This window comes from Bidens hawaiensis, unplaced genomic scaffold (genome assembly GCF_021521415.1).
Source record: "Bidens hawaiensis isolate Kalapana, Puna unplaced genomic scaffold, B.hawaiensis_p1.1 tig00074832_1, whole genome shotgun sequence".
NCBI lineage: Eukaryota > Viridiplantae > Streptophyta > Magnoliopsida > Asterales > Asteraceae > Bidens > Bidens hawaiensis.
This window is the reverse complement of record NW_027502981.1, coordinates 1-21,953: the sequence shown is the minus strand read 5'-3', so window position 1 is coordinate 21,953 and position 21,953 is coordinate 1. Positions and strand designations below refer to the sequence as shown.

The window sequence follows — 21,953 nt, the reverse complement described above, 5'->3', positions numbered from 1 at the left end:
AAGGTTAATCAGGCATCATGTGGTGGCGTTGATAGCTGAAACACAAGGGTGCATGCACCAATCGGCGGTGTCCCGATGGTTAAGTGTTATGTGCCTTATGTCCAAGGCTTAATGCAAAACTACTATCGAGCCGGAGGTCTCACGGGAAGAAACCTCTCTATTCCTAAAGGGTATAGAGGTAAGACTGTCTACATCTTACCCTCCTCAGACCCTACCATAACTTTGCTATTGGTGGGATATACTGAGTACGATGATGATGATGATTTGTTATATGTAATATATAAATAAAATATAATGATAGATTTAATAAATGAAAACGAGTCAAGCCTTACCCGAGCTCGAGCTTGAAGAGTTAATAATGAGTCGAACTCTAGACATAGCTCACTCAATATGAACGAGTCGATCTTACGCTTACGCGTGCTCAAACTCAACTTGTTAATTTATCCTAGTACAAAAGGCATATTGAGTTTTAAAAACTGTAAATACAATTATAAGTGACAGATTCAGAAGAAATATTCAGGTGCATCTCATATATAAAAAATTGGAGCTAGGAGTACTCTAATATATGTTCAATAGTATCCGAATACGTATAATGAAGAAGAAAAAATTATACTAATTTTACATTTCGTGATAAAAGTTGAAGGGTATCTCGAACACGTCTGAATACCCCTAGATCTGCCTCTTCATAAAAACATTTTGAAACAAATAAGTATGAATAAAAGAATATGGAGGAAATTTGGTTCCATTTGATGATGTGGACTGTGTAACCCAATCAATACTGCGACATGCAACCCAATCCATCTTACCCTTTCAGCAAATGGCCACTATATTGTGTCATCAATTGGTCCACAATTTTACACTTCATATCCTGACTCCTTACATTATTTATAGTTTTACACAACTAAATTCTGAAAATCTTATAAAAATTATGCATTTAATAATATATTTATATTTTCTAAAAAAAAGAAAATTATATATGTTGGCTACTTTCATATATTTTTTTTAACTCAAAGCACTTTACATTAACAAGCATCCAAACAATTTACAATGAAGTGACATGTAAGCGGACAACAAGCTGCGTCGCACCCCCCTTTTGGATAACAAACTCAATCTTACTAAAAACAAAATTTTGGTTCTTCTGGGCCGATAAATTACTATGCACGACCCGCTGAACTCTGTTCAGAAAGTCCACGGCATCCGGAGCTAGGAAACCAAATGTGTAAAAGGCAAAAGGGATAATCACGTGATGATTCTCCAAACAAGTTTTCTTGTGTTTAACCACCTTGCCCGATGTCGCCTTAAACACTGTCTGGCCTATTACAAACCCATTTTTTCATAGATAAATTTTTTTAAGAACTCTTACAACCAATTCTTTTATATGTTATATTGTTTGAGAGTAGATTTGTCATTTAGTAACCTACATATACACATATGTAAAAAAGTTAAATATACGTAAACTAATTTCCCATAGTTGTAATCATAAATCTGTATAAAATAAGTGACAAAACTACCTTAAAATAATATTAATACATAAAAAAACAAAATTAGTTGATTATTAAAAATTATTTAAGTTCTTAAACTATTTATGAATTCTGAAATGAGCCTAACAATATAACATACATGAACAATACTTTGCACAAGTGTATTATGATAAAAATTACATCAACAATTTTAAATTGAAGTGTCAAGAGTCGAATAATTAAGCATTTCTAAATCATACTTAGAAATATAATAGAAAGAAAAAAAAGAGATGTTATTATGTGCTTACATTATTGTGTTACTAGTTTTTATTCCCCGTATTACGGAGGTTATACTTTTTTTTTGTGTCTAATATTCATATTTTTTGCATTTTAATTTTATTTGTTATAAAAATAGTTAATAATATACTTAGGGTTTGATGATGAAATAGTTTCACAAATAACTAACATGTTATAACCCGTTTATAAACTATGGGTTTGAGACTCATTGCTCGCTTATTTTTTTTTACTATAAAATTCTTTCTTATTATAAATAATATTTTTTTTTAAAAAAATTGGATATAAATATTTAGTATATCCCTATTTTATATTATTTGCATATCAAATACTTGGTGAGATTTATTTTTAAAATAGTGAGATGTTATAAACAGTTAAAGGTTATCTGGGTATGGTGAGACCCATACCGTGAATTCTGGTAAAATGCATAAAAAGTCTTAATTTACAAATAAAACAATATGGTGGCTTCAGTAATGTAAGAAACAATCATAGAGCTTTTAAATGTTTCGTTAATTTACAGGGTTGTTTTATATTATTTGTTTATAATATTTATATAAACGGGTTTTTTTACTATAAGATTGATTTTTTAATTATAAATAATATATATCTTTTTTAAATAAATTATATATTAATTTTTAATATATTCCTACTTTTTAGGATTTTTATATCAAATATTTGGTGAGACTAGTTTTTAATTTAATGAGATTTTATAACCCGTTTAAGAAATTATGGGTTTGATTAGACCCATACCCATGAATTCCGGTCAAATGCATGATAAGCCTCTATTTAAAATTAAGGAAATCTGGTGACTCCAAAAAAGGGGGAGCGATCAGATCGCGACACGTAGGATTTTTATGTTTTCGTTTATACATATTATTATAGATGTGCCAAATATGTTTTGTGTATATATGTGTGTGTTAATAATATAATTTTTATAATATTATGTCACGTTGCATGCTTAATAGTTATATAGTTCTTGTAGCATTGGGATGCGTAGTCCAACCCAACTCTCTTGTCTTGAGTCAAAAGCAACCACCAATCTCTTTTTACTTCTACTTTTATTTTACCCATCTAGTATTGGTTTTCTTTTTCTATTATGCCTTTAGTATTTCAATTCTTGTATGTATGATAATTGATCATGATTAATGACTATATCAAATTGGTTTAGATTGTAGTATTTTAGTATCAGTAAATCTCTAGTTCGATCACGAGGTCGTTTGGATTTTATCATCGGTGAGTCTTCGGACGGGTGGGTTTTCTCCGGAATTGAAGATAACTTGGAGCAGTTTAAGGGCTCCGTACGACTGAGTTGTGCCAGCTAGCGGTGGTCTTTTGTCAATGGGTAACTCTGTACAAAGTACCTAGACGATTCTCTGTTTGTTGGCCGTAAAAAATATTTCTGATGTTTATAGTGAGTAACGAAATCAAGTTTTTTTTAATGGCAGTAATCCTATATCGTTATCGACTAGAAGCTTATGCAATTAACTCTAAAAGATATATTAGTTTTAACTTAATCAAAATTCAATTTAATTATATTTTTTATCTTTGAATATTAAGTGATTTTTTTAAGTAATAATAAGTTGTGTAGCCTAAAACTTTAGACCTAAATGTGGTGTAAATGTATAATAATCAGTTAATTATTAAATGATTTTTAGCCGAAAGTTTCAAGGAAAAAAAATTAAAGTCAAACTATGGTAATTAAATATACCCAAACCAAAACGAACTTAATATATTATGAAATAAAAGCCGAAAATTTTGAAATAGGAAGATTTTAAAAAACGAAAATAAAATAAAAACTGAATTTTTGGTTTCTAAGTAATTTTCCAATTCAAATTCTTTCATATACGTCGTACAACTAAATCGATGTAAATTATGAGGACTAACAACTGTTAAATAATTTAAATACTTTAACATTGTACTCCACACTTCATCGCTATTAAAAATATTATAAAATCAGTCAACTCTGTAAAACTATCCATGTAAGCTTAAATGTCTTTTAAAAAAATATGGCCTCCTTTTTCTTATAGAAACAACATTTATGACATGGTACGTAACACATCGATCAAGTATCGAGAACAAAGGTATAGTTGCTACCGGTAATTAATGTGTGTAGTAAAGAGGCTTTTTCCTTTCAAATGATTAAGAGTTCACAAAGGTTTAAAAGAATCAAGTTGTTGGATATTAAAATTGGATAATGTTGTACAATGGATGGACCTTAGATGACACTGTTGAATTTTTTAAGTCTTGCATCCACTTTTAATGTGGAAGTATTATTATTGGAAGTTGAAAATCAAAATATCATTGAAGAAATTTGTTAATTGTGCATCAACTCTTAATGTCGAAGTGTCATCATTGAAAGTTGAAATTATCTATGCTTCCTTAGTTCTACACAAAAATTTACAATATTGATATCTAGACCCCACACTTGCTAACTTTTTCCTTTTGAGTGAATCAAAACCAATACTTTGCTTCTAAGGACCAAGTACAACTTATGCCCATGCTTTAGAGTAGTGTTTTTAAATATGAATTAAGAGTTTAACTTATTAAGGGGTTGTGGTTTATACACTCTATGTTTAAGTAAATGTGTAACCGGGTGTTATAGAGACGGATAAAACCTTGCATCATCCTATGGACATTATAAGGTGTTATAAGTGCATGAGTGTTTCTACAATAAAGCTCATATGTGTTTTGAAGTGGTAATGATTGAAAGGCCATTAAGAGTCATTATCCAGTACACATTAACCATTATGCATCATGCGGTGTGTGATGCTGTAATATAAAATATGATTAACGGGTGACAATATTTATATTTTCTATAACATAATTAGACTTGTGTAACAAGTATAAAAAAATATTATTTAGTTGAATATAAAAGATGATGATGTTGGGAATGCTCTAATAGGCCCATAGACCATTAAAAGGTACTTTAACCAATCACATTCTAATTTTGACCGATTCATTAGAAGTTCCTTTTAATTAAAGGCACACAAAAAACCCGATCTCGGAACCAAAACTGGACCCGGAGAAAAAACCAGAATCCGTTTTTTTATACTGGGTTTTTACTACCTAACTCCGTACCCGGCCCTACCCGTAGGGTACAGATAGGATTTGCATTTCAGTACCAAAACCCGTACCCGATTTTACCTGGTAATACCCAAAACATGAACCTGTTCCATACCCGATACCAGGTTTTTTCAATACATGAGACTTGGTATTTTGTATACCCGAAAAATACCTGGCAATACCAAAAAAAGAGCGGCCTCTTAAAAAATTCAATCTATACCCGAAAAAAATAAGTGTATAAGTTTTTTTTTTCAATACCCGAAAACAGGGTATTCAAATACACGAATTTGGAATAATCGGTTTTATTCCCGACCCGAAACTGATGCATGGAGTATGGTTTCTAAAGACAACACCCGTACACGAACATAGATATTACAAATACCTGAATTTCCAATACCCGATTCCATACTCGGAATCAAATATTAGAAAAAAACCTGATTTATGCACCTCTTTTAATACATTATTATTGAAAAGCTAACCCAAGATTTATAGTGTCATTTTCAGGATAAAAAAATACAAAATGTACAAAATATAAAATATATATAAATATAAAATGGAAATGCATTTTTGTCCAAAAACAAAAGTTGTTAGAAATATTTATTGAAAACTAGAATATGTTTAAAACTAGAATACCAAAGCCATAAGCAATAATAAACCTTTTACTATATACATACACATACCACCACCACCACCTTCATCATCTTCATATAAGTTGCCATTAAGCTAACCCATTAATATCTTAAAAGCTTCATCAAACCCACACTATTTATATGTTCTTATACAACTATTAATATTATTATTATTATTATTATTATTATTATATGTTCATGCAACATTAGCCAACCTGGGAAAACACGGGGAGTTGTTTTTCGATGGACTCTTGGAGTGTTTCCATGAAATCGCGGCCGCGCTTGCATTTGCAAGGATGAATGAGTCTGCGTATCGTGTCGAAACGATTTCGCGCCTTGCGCAATGGCGAGTTGAGGAATTCGGGTCGTGGTTTAACCGGAAATCGGATTGTTTTAGGATTGGAAAGTGGAACTGGTAATAGTTAATAATTTGTGTGTTTTTTTTTTATTTTTATAAGTTTTGTTTGGTTAGTTAGTTAATTCTGTTATGTTTAAAAATAGTGTAATTATTATTATTATTATTATTATTATTATTATTATTATTATTATGGATCGGTTAGACGATTCGGGTTGGATTTTGATAACTGAATTGTATTCGTAACCAGAAAAAAAATATCCGGATTGCGAATTTGGTTTTCGGGTACGGATATATTAAATGTATCCGAGTTTTGAGTTCGGTTTTCGGTTCGGTTTGGATTTCGGTTATGGATGTAGTTTTGATGAAATGATGGGTGGGTGTTCGAAAACGGGAAAACTTGAAAAATCTGATAACCGAATTGTATTCGTAACCAGAAAAATATATCTGAATTGTGAATTCGGTTCAGATTTCGGTTATGATGCAATTTTGACAAAATGGTGGGTGGGTGTCAAAAACCCGGAAACTGGAAATATCCGATAACCGAATTGGTATTGTATTCGTAACCAGAAAAACATGTCTAAATTGCAAATTCGGTTTTCGGGTAAGGATATAAACCGTATCCGAGTTTTGAGTTCGGTTTTCGGATCGGTTTGGATTTTGGTTGTGGATAAAAGTATTCAAATCCCAACTAACAAAATACCGATATCCGAACCGATAAACACCCGTCGGGTATATAATCCCATATTGTTTCAAATGGCCACCTAGATAGAGGATAGACGGTTGTTTTAACTTTTCACCAATAACTTCAATGTTTGACCCCCTAGTGTCAGAACAACGACCGTCTAGATATTGTTCCAAGCTGTTCTGACCAATAATTTTTTAAGTTTGACTTTTTGGTCAAAACGATCATCTAAATGTTTCGTAGGCGATCATTTTATGATGTGAAATTAGACGGGGTGGTGTAGCATATAGAATGAAAATTTTTTAAAGGCTTAAATTAAATTTTGATTTTTGTAACATCTTTTTTGTGTATGATATCTTAAAAAGACCATATTACTGATTTTAAGTATCTTTAACATTTTGCAAATTGAAGGTATTTAGTTGTGGAAAAGAATCGAAAATTGTTGATTAAACTCTTTCCGGAGATCCCAAAATTAGCTCGTGAAAATACTCAGATTGCTTCGTTCAACATTCGTGTAATCTCATCGTTGGGAGGTCGCAAGACGTTGGTTCATCCTGGTAAGAATTATCGACCGTGAATTTAATTGTGTAATTTAAAAAAGAGCTAGCAGCGCAGCGCAGCGCAGTTTGTGTGTAAAAAATAAATATTTGAGTCAATGAATATTTATGTTAAAGTTAAATTTGTATTTATATATATTTAGCATATTAATGTGTGTGTTTTGTATGCAGAAATTAAGGATAAACAGCTAAGAAGTGGTGAAGGTTTTGTTTGGGCACTTGATGTTCAGTTGACTGGTAGATTCATCATTGACCTTGAGTTTCTAGATCTGAAGACTGCATCTCCAAACGTAATTCATTTTATTATTATTATTATTATTTTGGAACGCGACTTTCTTATGTGTTAACCCATCGCGTTCCTCAATTTTAGAGAGTCCCATTGTCTCAATCTGGCCAGACTATATTGTCTTAACCGAGCCCACGTTGGCTTCAGAGTTTTGCTTGAGTGTTCCCCTAAAAACCATACCGCCGGCTGTCATTGTGCCACCACAAGAGCAGAGCTCTCTGGTATAACGGACGGTGGGATGAAAACCCGAGTGGGATCGGGATTCTTACTGACAATCTCGCAAGGCCTAGCTCAATTTTTTTATCGTCATAACCCACCAAAAGTAACATAAGTGGGTATCGAATGTGGGTCTCTACTGGAGAACTCAAGTCTCCTACCACTAGCCTACAAGTGATGGATCCCAAACGTAATTATTATTATTATTATTATTATTATTGCATTTAAACATTTTTAGAAATTATAAAAAATTATTATTTTGAAAAAAGATTTAGATATGGTTGGTGAACCTAATTTTGGGACCTTGGCATTTACTTATTATGGGTTTTACTATTTGTCAAAGTCTTCTTGTTAGTAGATTTTAAGGTCAAACACATTAATCAAATGTGTTGGATATGAAAAAAGTTGTTTGAAATTAGGATTTTTTATTTTTTAAGGTCAATAAGGTTTCTTTAGTGCAAAGTTAAGTGAATCACTTACAATTTTATGCAAGTATTTTTATAAATAATTTGCTAACTTAGCTTTTTTTATACGGCATTATTTATTAAAACAGGGCGGCGAATATCGCTCCATCTGGAGTGAAGGATTTACGCAAAACAACACAAATTCAACAACACTTTCATTCGTTGACAGAATGTTATCAGAAAGCATTCACACTGACATCGTCATTTGTGTTTCCGATGGAAAAATCGGGGCCCACCGGGCTGTCCTGGCAGCCCGGTCACCGGTCTTTCATAGCATGTTCTCCCACGACCTCAAAGAAAAAGAAATGTCCGCGATTAACATCAATGACATGTCAATAGAAGCTTGCAAAGCTTTTCTTGGATATATTTATTCAAACATAAAGCATCAAGATTTTATTAATCATAGACTTGATCTTCTACGGGCGGCTGACAAGTATGATGTTTCGGATCTAAAGGACGCGTGTGAAGAAAGTTTAGTAGAAGATATCGACACGAAGAACGTGTTGGAAAGACTTCAAAGTGCTTCAATGTATAGATTGCCAAAGTTGAAGATTAGTTGCATTCAATATCTTGTCAAGTTTGGTAAGATATTCGATGTTCGTGAAGAATTCAATGCGTTTATACAATCCGGTGATAGGGATTTGATAGGTGAAGTTGTTAACGAAATTCTTTCAGCCTGGAAAGGGTTCTGAAATTCGATGACTTATCGATTGTTATATCTATTGATTTATGAAACCCGTATGGGATTCGTTTGTAACAAAATTATTATTGTTTCCTAAAAACGGTAAACCACAAGATTTATTTGTTACATAGTTTGTTGTCAATAAATCTTGGTTATTAGGTTGTGCGTTTGGGCGATTTGTTGGGGGCGGCAGGGGTGATTTTCAAGCGGAACTCCCCCACCCCACCCCACCCGGGGGGGGGGGGGGACAGGGGGGGATGAGTTTTCGTCGCATGTCTTTTGTTTATGTATATTATTATCATTATTATTGTGTGTGTGTGTGACATATATGGGGCTACAACACCATTACACCCCTAAAACAAAAACTTACCCATTGCTGGCTGGGCGCCACATGGCGCAAGTCGCCCCATTTTGTAACCCCTTCACTACACATAGCCTTAGGGTGAATGCTTCATGTGTTTGTTTTTCTTTACTTAGGTTGCCAAAAAAAATTGCTAACTCATGAGAGCTCACGAGTCAACTCGACAACTCGTCAATGTTTGATAAACCTACGTGTTTGAGCTTGTGACAAGCTTAAACGAGCTACGTTGGCTTTTTTGACCATCCAAGACTAATGGTGTGGGTGGGTCGGTACTAGGCTCAAACCAAAGCAAAATCAAAAACTTATGTCATGTGAGTGTGTACTCCTATCGGTTTTGGTTAGTTGTTTATAGGCGCTATTTTGTTCTGATTCGTCGAGTTAACCGTGAGTTTGCGCCTGCAAATTTAGGTCCCACAAAAAATCGGCTTAATAACGAATTTGTTTAGCCAAAAAGATCAAAACTAATAAACTTTATCTTTTGCTGCAATTTATTGAAGACAAGGGCAAAAAGGGAATTATAGGAAATAGGAACAAGACTGATTTTGGCATGCAGAATTATACAAAAAGGGAATTTAGCCCCCAAAAGGATATCCGGCAAGGCCGGGTGGTCGACTGTCTCTGGCCCGACATCTCAATAGACCTGAATTTTTAATTTTTTTTTCTAAAAATACATATATTTTTGAAAAAAAAAATATATTCTTAATGTTTAAATTAAATTACGCAACTAACTTTAGGCAAAAAAAATATTTCCGTCTTTAACCCAAAAGTTTTTCACGATTCCCGAAGTCAGCCTGCATCTTGGTTGCCATAAAAACCTTTAGAGGTTGTATCGGTGCAAATGCAGGTCCCTATATTGAATAACAATGTGCAAAACACAGCCTCAAAGTCAACCATCAAAGTGCATAACACTTAGGGCTGGCATATCGTGTATACTCGTACACGATAGACACGAACACGAAATGTGTATACATGTACACGACACGAAAATGAACCTGTTACTGCCTGGTATACACGATAAAAGCTGGTTAGAAACACATATTTGACAACTTGTTTAGTGAAACAAAAGTCGGAGAGGGAATGTTCGTAGATGGTGACCACTGAGAAACAGAGAGTGACAATGTTTTAGGAATTTAGGGGTTAAGATAACTTATAATTATATATATTTTTAATTATAAAAATCTAACCAGATACTTAACATGTACTTAACAGGTAAATTCGTGTCTACTGGTTTAGTACACGAAACCTGTTAACGCCTTACATATTACATGTTAAAGTCGTGTAGGCACCTGTCGTGTATTAGTCTCGTATATAAATTACACGCTTTAAATAACACTAGATACTCTAAACTTAAATTGTCAAACAAACTCCAACATAACATTACATAACACATCATAATAATCTACTATTAACAAAAGTCAAACTGTCAAACCATCTAGAAAAATCAAACATAGCACACCATCATAAACAATCTGAAACCGGCTTTACGTCTATTTGCAAACCAGTTCCTGTCCCGCTGACAGCCTTGCAAGTTCGGACATTGTGTTTCGTATTTCCACACCTCTGGCATGTCTTGAAGTGTCCCTTTCTTGTCATTTGACCTCCCGAAGAAAAATCTCGTTCAACCTCTTCCATTAACTTTTTCCTCTTCTCGGCAGCTTGTATCTTCAACCTCTCATCAAGTGATGACTTTCTCTTCTTATTTGGCTTCCCATTCTATGCAAAAGCACACAGTTGACTTGAATAAGTCAAAGATAAGCAATTCACTCAGCTAGGGGTGCGCGTGGTGCGGTTTTCGGCTAAAACCAAACCGAAAACCAAAACTTCGGATTTTGGAGTTTTTGAAACCGTTTGGCTCCGGTTTTTTCGGTTTCGCTTTTTTGGTTTTTGTTTCGGTTTCGGTTTGGTTTTTGCCATTTGAGCTTGAAAATTTTAGGCCGAAATAAAATTGGCAAAAAATAATGAATTTAGGTATAAATAATTTGTTAATCATAAAATAATAGACTATTATACATTTGACCAAAAATATTTGAGTTACGTATTTATTTAATTCTTATAAATTATGTAATATAAAATATAAAAAAAAACAAAAATTTAGGGATTCGGTTCGGTTTTTTCGGTTTTTATTGCATGCAAAACCAAGACCGAACCGTTAGTTCGATTTTTACTAAAACATAAAAGCAAACCTTCAGTTTTAGTTTCGGTTCAGTTTTTTCGGTTTGGAATTTTCGGTTTCTTGCACACCCCTACATTCAACTACAATTCCAACTTATATTTTTATTACCTGCTCATGATGTTTTGGTGGCGTTAGCGTTGTTGTACACTCTGAAGGAGTCCACATATCTGGCCCTGGGATTGCATTTATTTGGTTCGCGTATACTTTTTTCCAAGTATCTAACCAGTAAGCTTCATCAACCCAATTTTCCGGTACGCCAACATCCATACCATTTTCAGTCATGTTTCTAATAGCCGCTACCGCATGTTTACACGGCATTCCAGTCAAATCCCACTTCCTGCAAGTGCATGTTTTCAATTCCACGTTCACGACACACTGGGTGGTCCCCACGCCATTCACCTATCAATATAAAAACCACGTTTAACTACTTCATTACACAGGAATGACATATAATTAGGGATGCAAGCGAGCCGAGTTGCTCGCGAGCAACTCGAGATCGGCTCGTGAAAAAACCCGATCGAGCCCAAGCTCGAGCGTAAAAGTAAGCTCGATTAACAAACGAGCCCGAGCTTCACTTATCGAGCTCGAACCGGCTCGCGAGCCTAAACGAGCCTGTCATTTATATAATTTTTAATATTATGAAAAAATAACTAAAAGTAACAAAATGCTATATATTATTTTATACATAAAATTATAATTGACAATATATATATATATATAACAATAATTTTATATATATATATAAGTAATTATTAATAAATAGTAAACGAGCAGAGCCCGAGCTTCACTTATCGAGCTCGAACCGGCTCGCAAGCTTAAACGAGCCTGTCATTAATATAATTTTTAGTATAATGAAAAAATAACTAAAAATAACAAAATACTATATATTATTTTATATATAAAATTATAATTGACAGAATATATATATAACAATATTTATATATATAAAGTAATTATTAATAAATAGTAAACGAGCCGAGCTCGGAACCGGCTTGGTTCGTTTGCACCCCTACATGTAATATGATTTTACCTGGTAAATTGCATCATCCGCCATCATAACGGTCAATTGTGATGCTTCGGATTGTATAGTTTCAAACAATGATTGAGCATAAGGTGTTAAGGGCCCTGCAGCGTCTGCTTGTAGCTTCCTCACTTTTACAATCCTCTTTGTCATATACTCTCTGATATACTCTAAACATGTTATCACAGGCTTGTCCGTTGCTCCAATTAAATGCTTGTTAAACTCATCGCATATGCTGTTCAATAGGATATCACACTTTGCCGATACTGAAAAATGTGCTCTTGACCAACTTTTAGCTGGGATTTGTTCGAGCCACTCAAATAAAGTTAAGTCTGCTTTTCTTACATCCTCCATAGCGTTGATGTAATACGGGAGCGAAGTGGCAGAAGCGGCTTTCAAAAGCATGCTTTTAAACACATCTCCACACCATTGCTTCTTCATGTTTTTGTGTATGTGTTTAAGACAGTGCCGATGCTCGGCATTAGGGAAGACCCGTTCTAATGCTGGAATAAGTCCCTACATGAAATGGAGAAAACAACTGATACAAGATAAGCATATATTGTAAATTTGAGCCCAAAAAAAAAAGCGAAACCGAAACTCGATCGAGCCGAGCTTAGTCGAGCCTTAGCTCGAGCGTAAAAGTAAGCTCGATTAATAAACGAGCCCGAGCCCGAGCTTCACTTATCGAGCTCGAACCGGCTCGCGAGCCTAAACGAGCCTGCCATTTATATAATTTTTAATATTATGAAAAAATAACTAAAAATAACAAAATACTATATATTTTTTTATACATAAAATAATATATATATATATATAAGTAATTATTAATAAATAGTAAACGAGCCGAGCTCGAGATTGAGAATCTACACACGAGCAAAAGTAAAAAAACGGGTTATTGGATTTTAATAATCACAACTGAGTTTACCATCATTGGTGGTCACAAATTTAAAAACATTGGCTCTCAGTGGTCCGACGTTAAAAACACTCGGCATTAACTTTTTTTCGAATTTCAAACTGATTTTTTAAGGCTTTGATTAGAAGGATGATACGATTCGATTGATGTAAAACTTAGCTCGAAACGACGCTGCAAATGGCTTAATTTTTATTAATTGAAGTTCAAACAACCAATTCGAAACACTAATCAAGTCGTTTGGAGCATCATTTCGAGCTAAGTTTTACATCATTCGACTCGTATCTTGCTTCTGATTAAAAGCCCTAAAAAATTAGTTTGAAATTCGGAAAAAAGTTAACCCCGTTAAGTTTACGGGAGAGTGCAAACGAGCCGATCCCGGGCTCGAGCTCGGATCGTTTAACTTACACAAAGCTCGAGCTCGGCTCGTGAGTAGATTTTCAAGCTCGAGCTCGGTTCGTTTACTATTTATCAATTATTTCTTATATAATTATAATTATACTTATATATTTTTTTCTATTATAACTTTATGTATAAAACAATATATATTATTTAGTTATTTTTATTTATTTTCTTCATAACATTATAAATATTAATTAATAATTATTAAATATATATTTTAAAAAATTATATACATGACAGGCTCGTTTAGGCTTGCGAGCCAACTCGAGCTCGGGCTCATTTATTGACCGAGCTTTTTGGCGAGCCGATCTCGAGTAGCTCGCGAGCAGCTCAACTCGTTTGCACCTCTACGGGGGACCACTGAGAGCCAATTTTTTTAAATTTGGAACTACCAGTGCCTATAAACTGATAAACTCAGTTGGGATTATTATTGGCCAATAGTCTTTAATTGAGATTATTAAAATCCAATAAATCAGGTAAAAAATAAAATAACCTTTTGGCCGTCACTAAGAAATGTGAAAGTAGGCAAATCAAGATCATCTCCAAGGCACTTTAAGAACCACGCCCACGACTGATCACTTTCCGCTTCCACAAGTGCAAAAGCAACCGGATATATACCATTGTTACCATCTATACCAACCGCAGTCAATATCTGACCCGGAAACGGATCTTGCATAGAACACCTACTTAACCCAAGAATTTCTCGCCCACACATTTTAAACCCGCTCTTCATACCACCATAACATATATAAATCCTCCTGAATTGCCTCGTAACACTACTAGGATCACAACACGGTTCCACGTCTATTTGGACGGTGGTACCAGGGTTGGCTCGTAATAGTTCTTCACAATATTTGTTTAGCATACCGTACTGCTTTCGAAAATCACCGTCCTTTTTATACGAAATTAACAACTTGGCTCTTCTCATTTTAGATTCCGAGACGTGGATCTTGTGCTTCTTTTGAATTTCGTCTCGAAGTTCTTTCGCGAGTATATGTGGTTTGGTGTCAATAGTCGCCTCTATCTCCTTGGCTATGGTGCTCTGAGTGTATAGACCGATAACTTTACTTTCGAAACATTGATGTTGGTAACGCATTGTCTTCACACACCAATGATCTTGAATGGTGGCTCTTGAGATATGAAGCGTCCAAGGGCAAGTCGGTTTCATGGACCTTTTTTTGACCTTTTGACCGTCGGGGTTTTCATGACTCGGCCCGGTTGAACCCAAACACACTACTCTATACCTAAGTGGATCATTTTTCTTAATATAAATGTCTCTTCTTGAACTAACCGCATATTTTTTAGTCATCTCGTTCAACTTCTCCTTCGTTTCTATTAACTGACCAACATAGAATGGACATGTTTCACTCGCGTTAGTAACTTGTTTCCTTCTAATCTTCCTTGCCACACTTTTCAACATACGCTGATTCTCATCATCGCTATCAAAATTATCAATGTCAACATTTAACTTATCGTCATTTAGATCGCCACCATCTATGAGATGTTCATGTTCATCCGCATCAAAATCATCGTCTACATCCTTCACATGATTATCATCAAATTCTTGAATATAATCCGGATCGTCGTCTTTACTACCCTCCGAATCACTTTCATACGAATCGCTTTCACTACATTCCTCCTCCTTTCCCCGAGACTCAGTGAACTTTATTAACGTCCCCTCATTCGAAACGGGAAAATAAGTAGAAAACGGCGTGTCCGTTATCACGCGTGTTTGCCCATGTTCAACATATACTTCAACAAGGTTAGTTCCACCTCTTACAATATCAAAAAGGTTTTGAAAATCGCCATCGTCACACAAGGGCTTAATACCCAAATCCAAACACAAACACGGTTCCTTATAATGAAAGTACAAAACTGTATCACACGGATATCCCCCGGACCTAACAATTTCTCCCAACTCATCCTTGTCAAATTTATCAACCTCGACATTGTCAACGTAACTTACTTTACCTCCCTTGTAAGCTCTACCGGGATTCTTAGAAAACTCACCTCCATGGAAGATTTTCATTGTAAACATTGTCCGGGTTGTATCACCTGTAATTATAATAAACTAACACATGATTTAAATTTTTACTACAAAATTTGGTTAAGTAAACAAAAAAGCCTTAAACTTACCGTACAAAAAGTCCGGCTCATAATACTCATCATCGCGACGTATCCTGCAAACCCCACGAGCCATGTCGATTTGTAAAGCTGAGGATGTTGGTTGATTTGATGGACGGATGATCGACGGATGATCCTGGGAATTATAAACCAAATTACAAGGTATACTAGAGGGATACAAAGGGTAAAATCTACTTTAAGTACAAGTTTACCACAATACCCTTATTTAGGGACAAAGGCAAGAAAAATTCTTGGCATTGATAAAATAGTTTTAGGTACAAGTTTACCAAAATACCCTTATTTTGAGCCGAGAGCGAGAAAAAATTTTGACATTGAATTTTTAAATAGGCTTATTATGTTATGGTCTGGGATATGCAAAACCTTTTTTTATAAAAATGGGCTTAAATGAATTAGGTAATTGGGTCCAAACATTAAATATTACATTTTATATATATATATATATATACACACACAAAATTTCGGGCCTACCTGGGTGATCGCGCTGGGGACGGGCGCCCTCACCACCCCAGGGCCGGCTTTGACAAAAAGAACATTATGCGGTAAAATAATTCACAATAAAATTGTTTTTGTATTCAGTGAAGCATATTGTTACAACTAGTATTTTGAAAGCTTAATAATATATGTGGAGATTTGAGCATTTATAAGGATATATTTGAACCTAAGCTGTTATTTTCATGTCATTTGCCAATAAAATATAAATATAACTCACATGACTGAGAACACCATGATCTGACCCTGCAGATGGTGTTGGGGTGTTGCTCCTCTCTGCTGCTGATCCAAATGAACCCTAAAATATAATAATACATAGATAAATAATAATAATAATAATAACAGTGACAGTAACAGTAACAGTAATAATAATAATAATAATAATAATAATAATAAAACAGATGTCTCTGCCACTCAAATTGTGAAAAGACGGTTTGGTTGGATAAAGTATTCAGTGAACTATAAATAATTCTTTAAAAACTTAATTATAGTGAATAATCTTACTCCAGTTCCGGAGCTAGATGCTTCGTTTAACTGCTTCTCCCCTTCTATGAAATTGCACGGGATGTCCTTTTCTGTTAATTTATAAAGAAAAAAAAAAGACGGTAACCATGTAGTATGATACATTTGTTATTATTTAAGAGTCGATAATATAAGGGGTTTTTTTTAGAAAATTGACAGAATAACAAACCAGGTAAAAACGGCACAGTAACCTCTTCACCAACTCTCAAAACATTATCTTTCAAATCAATTGTGCACTGTTACAAAAATCAATATTTCAAAATTATATAAACAGAATTAAATATCAAATACCATTTGTTTCATTAAGCAAGTTAAAATAATGAAAATTACCTGGTGCTTACGAAGCATGTCTAATCCAAAAACGAATTCCATATCAGGTGAATCCGACACGACAAATGAACACGGATAGAAGTTATTCCCAATCTACAAAAATTCGAATATTTGAAATCCATTAGATGGTGTTAAACAGATGCATTAAAAAGCTAGCAAAAATTTAAGACACAGAATAATAAATAAAAAAAAAGCGTATTTTGAATTATAGAACAACTGTTTTAACAACCAAGTTACGTTTTATTACCAATTATAACATGTCATCTTTTAATTTTTTTTAGCAAAAAACATTTTTGCGCATGTGGCATTTTACAGGTAAAATGATTAAATTCAGTTAACAACATTTACCTTAATTTCAGCAACATGTATCCTACCAAGAATCTCTGATTGGCCAACTCCGTGAGCAATGCCCTTATAACGTTCATCTAAAAGCCTCAACAATCTAAACGAAACGAAAAAAAAAAAACAATATAATATTTGATTTTTTGTAATAAGTTACATGATGTAAGTGGATGCAAAAAGTATAACTTATATATAAAAAAATTAAAAACAAGGGCTAGTACCCCAAACGCTCTGCGCAGCTTTTGGATAATATGGTTGATTCAGCTCCAGTATCGACAAATGCCTGATTCAAAAGAGTACTTGTTTAACAACTTTTTTGAATCAAATTGTACATATATATTCATCAAAAAGATCAAAACTTCGTATACATTTCTAAACTCCATAAGATCATATTTACCCTTGCGAAAACTAAAAATATTAAATCATTGAACGAACGATTACTATGAATCATCTCAGTGCATAATGATTACTAATGTAATTTTATTTATTAAAATATGTAAATATGATATTTTCAGTTTTTTGTAAAGATAAATATGATATTATAAAATTTGGGAAAGGGTATATAAGAAGCATGTCACATCACCTTCACGGGAACACCGTTGACTTCCATGTCAACATAAAGCATGACCTGAAAATTTGATTCGAATATGTTTTCCAAAATTAAACATTTTCAATATATTAAGATGTATAAATATGGTGGTAAAGAATACTTACCACACGTTCTAGTGCAGCAGCCTGGTTCTCATCAATACCTTTCTGTAAAACCAAAGTATTTATTAGTGGATTTATAATTGCAAGAGTTTAGCTATGAATTATGATAACTGAGTATAATGTCCGCAAAGTTTTAAAAAAAATATTATAAACCTGTCGAATTGCAGCTTCAATTTTCTTTTGTGCTTCCACATCGAAAGGGTCTGCATAAAGTAGTGCCTTTTTTTGTTTTTGGAAAAAGAACAAATTAGAGCAGAGCTCGTATAAATTTTTCTTACAAGTGGCAATTTCAAATTGTTTAAACAGGTCAATTCGAGTTATTGTCAATGCTAACAGGTCAAATGGGTCAAAAGTCGCCAAAGATTTAACTTTAATTCATAAAAACCTCCAAACTTTTTAAATCAAAAAGTTTAACTGTCACTGAAATAATATAATTTCTACAAACATATCTGACACACTTAACTGTATATAGAAACTTATAAAGTTTTAGTAAAAAAATATTATTAGGTCAACCTAGGGGTGGCAAATGTGACCCATTGGTTGAATGTGTCGTATTAAAATGTATATAATGGGTCAAACTAAAAAAAGAAAATGATTGAAACGGGTCAAAACGGGTTGACATTTCTTGAAAGTTTTTTTTTTATGGAACGAGAAAAACGGAGAAAACTTTTTAGTATTTTTACTTTTTTATTTATATTTCAAGTTATAATTTTTTAATTATTTTTTTCGAATTTTTTAATGAGGGGTTTTTGAAATCTCAACCCATTTTGACCCATTTCAAAAGCCCCTCATTAAGAAATTCAAAAAAAATAATTAAAAAATCATAACTCGAAATATAAATCAAAAACTAAAAAAGTAAAAGTACTATAAAAAGTTTCATCCGTTTTCTCGTTCCATAAAAATATACCTTCAAGACGTTTTGACCCGTTTAAATCATTTTCTTTTTTTAGTATGAACCATTCTGACCCATTATATACATTTTAATACAACCCATTCAACCCAATGGGTCACATTTGCCACCCCTAGGTAAACCCAACCAAACCCGACCCATTTTGATTTGTCGACTCATAGGCGAGTCGATTCAAGTTATGTTTCATATCTATCAAGTCAAATATAAAAACCTCTCAAATTTTTTTCTGTATACAAATTTGAACTTTAGGTAAGAAAGTGTTCGGGGTCAACCTAACAAAACCTGACCCGTTTGAACCTGTACCAAAAAGTTGCCCATTTTGACCCGCTTTCCAACCAGCCCGACCAGTTCACTTTGCCAATTCTAACACATTGATTTTTTTTGCAGAAAAAATATTCTTTTTAGGCCAACCCAAACGACCTGTTACCCAACCCGCTCAACTCACCATTTCTGCTTCTATTAGCCTACGCAATTCAGTTCTCTGATTGTGCCGTCTTCTTAATAACTCTTGCAGCTTATTTAGATCATTCCCGATTATGATTTGAGCCAGTTCAGGATCACTCTGCCATTAACATTTACATGTCAAGAACTCAACTTTATAATAATAATAATAATAATAATAATAATAATAATAATAATAATAATAATAATCCAACCTGAAGCAATTGAGCCATTAAATCTGAATTATCTCTAATTTGCTGCTGATAAGCAGCCGGATTCAATGCAGAACCGTCTGGATTTAATACTACATTACTAGAAACCCTGAAATTTAAAAACTTCATTATTGATTCTTACATTTGTAAAAAAAAAAGATAACAAAATATTAATAATAATAATAATAATAATAATAATAATAATCATACATTGAAGAAGTGTTGGAAACCATCATGACTAAACCTCATCAGTAACACCTAAACTACTCGGTGTCTCAAATTTCTTCATCTCCTTTCCATTGTGAAGCAGTTGTTGTTGAAGCGGCATTCGACTCTGATATAAACATGCATGTTAACACTGAATCTAAGAATGGAAATTATGATTTTTGAAAGTGAAGATTGATTTCAATGGCGTGTGAAATTTGAACTTGTGATGATTATATTTGGAAAATTATGGTTATTTAGCGATTTACAGATGAAAACTTAGGGATGTAAACAAGCCAAGCCGCTCGTGAGCTACTCGAAATTGCGAGCCTAAACGAGCTTTTATTTACTATAGTTATATAACAACTATTATTATAAATAAAACTATCATTAAAAAATAAATAAATAATTTACATTATATTATATAAATATATAATTAGAAGTATATAAACAAAATAATTAAAAATTTAATAAAACCGAGCCGAGCTTGAGCTTGACGAAATACTCACAGTCTGAGCTCGAGATTTAAAAATACAGTTCTCGAGCCCCCTTAACCTAAAACAAGCCGAGTTCGAGCTATAAAAATACTCTAAAAGCGTGAACCCCTCTTAAACTACAAGAGTCAAGCTACAAAAATACTCTAAATGAGTCGGGCTCGCACTCAAGCCCGCTTAAACTCCTCGGGACAGGCTCGAGCTTGACAAAATACTCATGAGGCGAGCTGCGCCCTCGTAAACTAAATGATCGGCTCGATCACACCCCTAGCCATACAATCAACACTAAATAAGTAAACTGTCAAATTAAGATAGATATAATTTCTAAACATGCGCAAAAGATACTTGTGGCCCGTGACCCCCCCCCCCCCCCCCGCCCTTTCTTTCGTGCAACAGTGTAAATTTACCCGTTTTCGATTTATACCTTTTAACCCCCCCCCCTCCTTCTTTCGTGCAGCGGTGTAAATTTACCTGTTTTTGATTTAAACCTTTTACCCCCCCCCCCCCCCTTCCTTCTTTCTTGCAGCGGTTTAAATTTACCCGTTTTCGATTTAAACCTTTTACCCCCCCCCCCCCCTTCCTTCTTTCGTGCAGCGGTGTAAATTTACCCGTTTTCGATTTAAACCTTTTACCACCCCACCCCCCTCTCCTCCGTTTAGCGGTGTAAATTTACCGGTTTTCGATTTGTACCTTTTAGCCCACCCACTCCCCCCCCCCCTAAAAAAGGTACACCATTTTCGCACAGTAGTGTAAATTTACCTGTTTTCGCCCGAAAATTCTTTTAACCCCCCCCCCCCCCCCTGGTGGCACTGGTTCTAAACGAGGCGAGCTCGTGCCCGAGCCCTCTTAAACTAAAACGAGGCGATCTCGTGATCGAGCCCTCTTAATCTAAAACGAGGGGAGCTGAAGCTATAAAAATACAATTCTAAACGAGCCGAGCTCGCGCTAAGCACTGATTGGGTCAATTACACCAACCCTAGCCCTAAATATAATAACTAAACACTCAAACATATTAATTGTGGTATGCAACTTACAATAAATTGTGAGAGAATGCGGCTCACCTCAATCTCAATCTCAAGCAAAGCTTTCAAAGTTTCCAATTACAGACACAATAATATTTCAATTACAGAATTTGAAAGTAAAATTAACTAATTATATATATATAGATATAGATATAGATATATGTGTATATATAGATAATAAAGAAAGAAAGATTGTGTACGGTTTACGGTCTTCTCATTTCCTTCTTCCTTACTTCCTTCACTTGCAAGATTTAGAAATTGGAACGAAACTATTTATTATTATTATTATTATTATTATTATTATTATTAGGGTATTTGGCCTAGCTTTTTTAAAGCTTATAGCTTTTTTAGCTTTTTTTTACAAAATAAGCTTAATTTGGCGTTTAGCTTTTTAAGCTTATGTTTATTAGCTTATATAAGCTCACTAGTTTGAGAGCCGTGTTTTACACGGATAGCTCTTGAAAATACAATGTATAATAAATAATTAGTATACAAGAAGCAATAAACCCGTTAAACACTATTAATACAGTCGTTGTACAATAGTTTTTAAAACAATTTTAAAGTAAGAAATAA

The 21,953-nt window shown here is 33.9% G+C and overlaps 2 protein-coding genes and 1 pseudogene across 2 annotated transcripts; 1 reads left to right on the top strand and 2 right to left on the bottom strand.

Moving 5' to 3' along the window:
- Positions 1–5,608: 5,608 nt before the first annotated feature.
- On the top strand, positions 5,609–8,853 carry LOC143606441 (BTB/POZ domain-containing protein At1g55760-like). Its single transcript, XM_077082211.1, has 4 exons — positions 5,609–5,861; positions 6,898–7,043; positions 7,215–7,333; positions 8,099–8,853. The coding sequence occupies exons 1-4, from the start codon at positions 5,743–5,745 to the stop codon at positions 8,699–8,701; spliced, it is 987 nt and encodes a 328-aa protein (XP_076938326.1). The 5' UTR covers positions 5,609–5,742; the 3' UTR covers positions 8,702–8,853.
- Positions 8,854–10,382: 1,529 nt separating this feature from the next.
- On the bottom strand, positions 10,383–15,758 carry LOC143606442 (uncharacterized). Its single transcript, XM_077082212.1, has 5 exons — positions 15,695–15,758; positions 14,052–15,613; positions 12,256–12,762; positions 11,334–11,624; positions 10,383–10,765 (listed from the first exon to the last, which is right to left on the bottom strand). The coding sequence occupies exons 1-5, from the start codon at positions 15,756–15,758 to the stop codon at positions 10,511–10,513; spliced, it is 2,679 nt and encodes an 892-aa protein (XP_076938327.1). The 3' UTR covers positions 10,383–10,510.
- On the bottom strand, positions 15,111–21,458 carry LOC143606440 (protein DNA-DAMAGE INDUCIBLE 1-like; annotated as a pseudogene).
- Between the last annotated feature and the right edge of the window lie 495 nt (positions 21,459–21,953).

Excerpts from the sequence above, each read along its gene's own strand:
- LOC143606441 (XM_077082211.1), top strand. The coding sequence starts at position 5,743 with ATGAATGAGTCTGCGTATCGTGTCGAAACGATTTCGCGCCTTGCGCAA. Across the intron at positions 5,862-6,897 it reads AGGATTGGAAAGTGGAACTG|GTATTTAGTTGTGGAAAAGA; the intron begins GTAATAGTTAAT and ends TGCAAATTGAAG. Across the intron at positions 7,044-7,214 it reads CAAGACGTTGGTTCATCCTG|AAATTAAGGATAAACAGCTA; the intron begins GTAAGAATTATC and ends TTTTGTATGCAG.
- LOC143606442 (XM_077082212.1), bottom strand. The coding sequence starts at position 15,758 with ATGGCTCGTGGGGTTTGCAGGATACGTCGCGATGATGAGTATTATGAG. Across the intron at positions 15,614-15,694 it reads TGAGCCGGACTTTTTGTACG|GTGATACAACCCGGACAATG; the intron begins GTAAGTTTAAGG and ends TTATAATTACAG. Across the intron at positions 11,625-12,255 it reads CGGATGATGCAATTTACCAG|GTGAATGGCGTGGGGACCAC; the intron begins GTAAAATCATAT and ends TTATATTGATAG.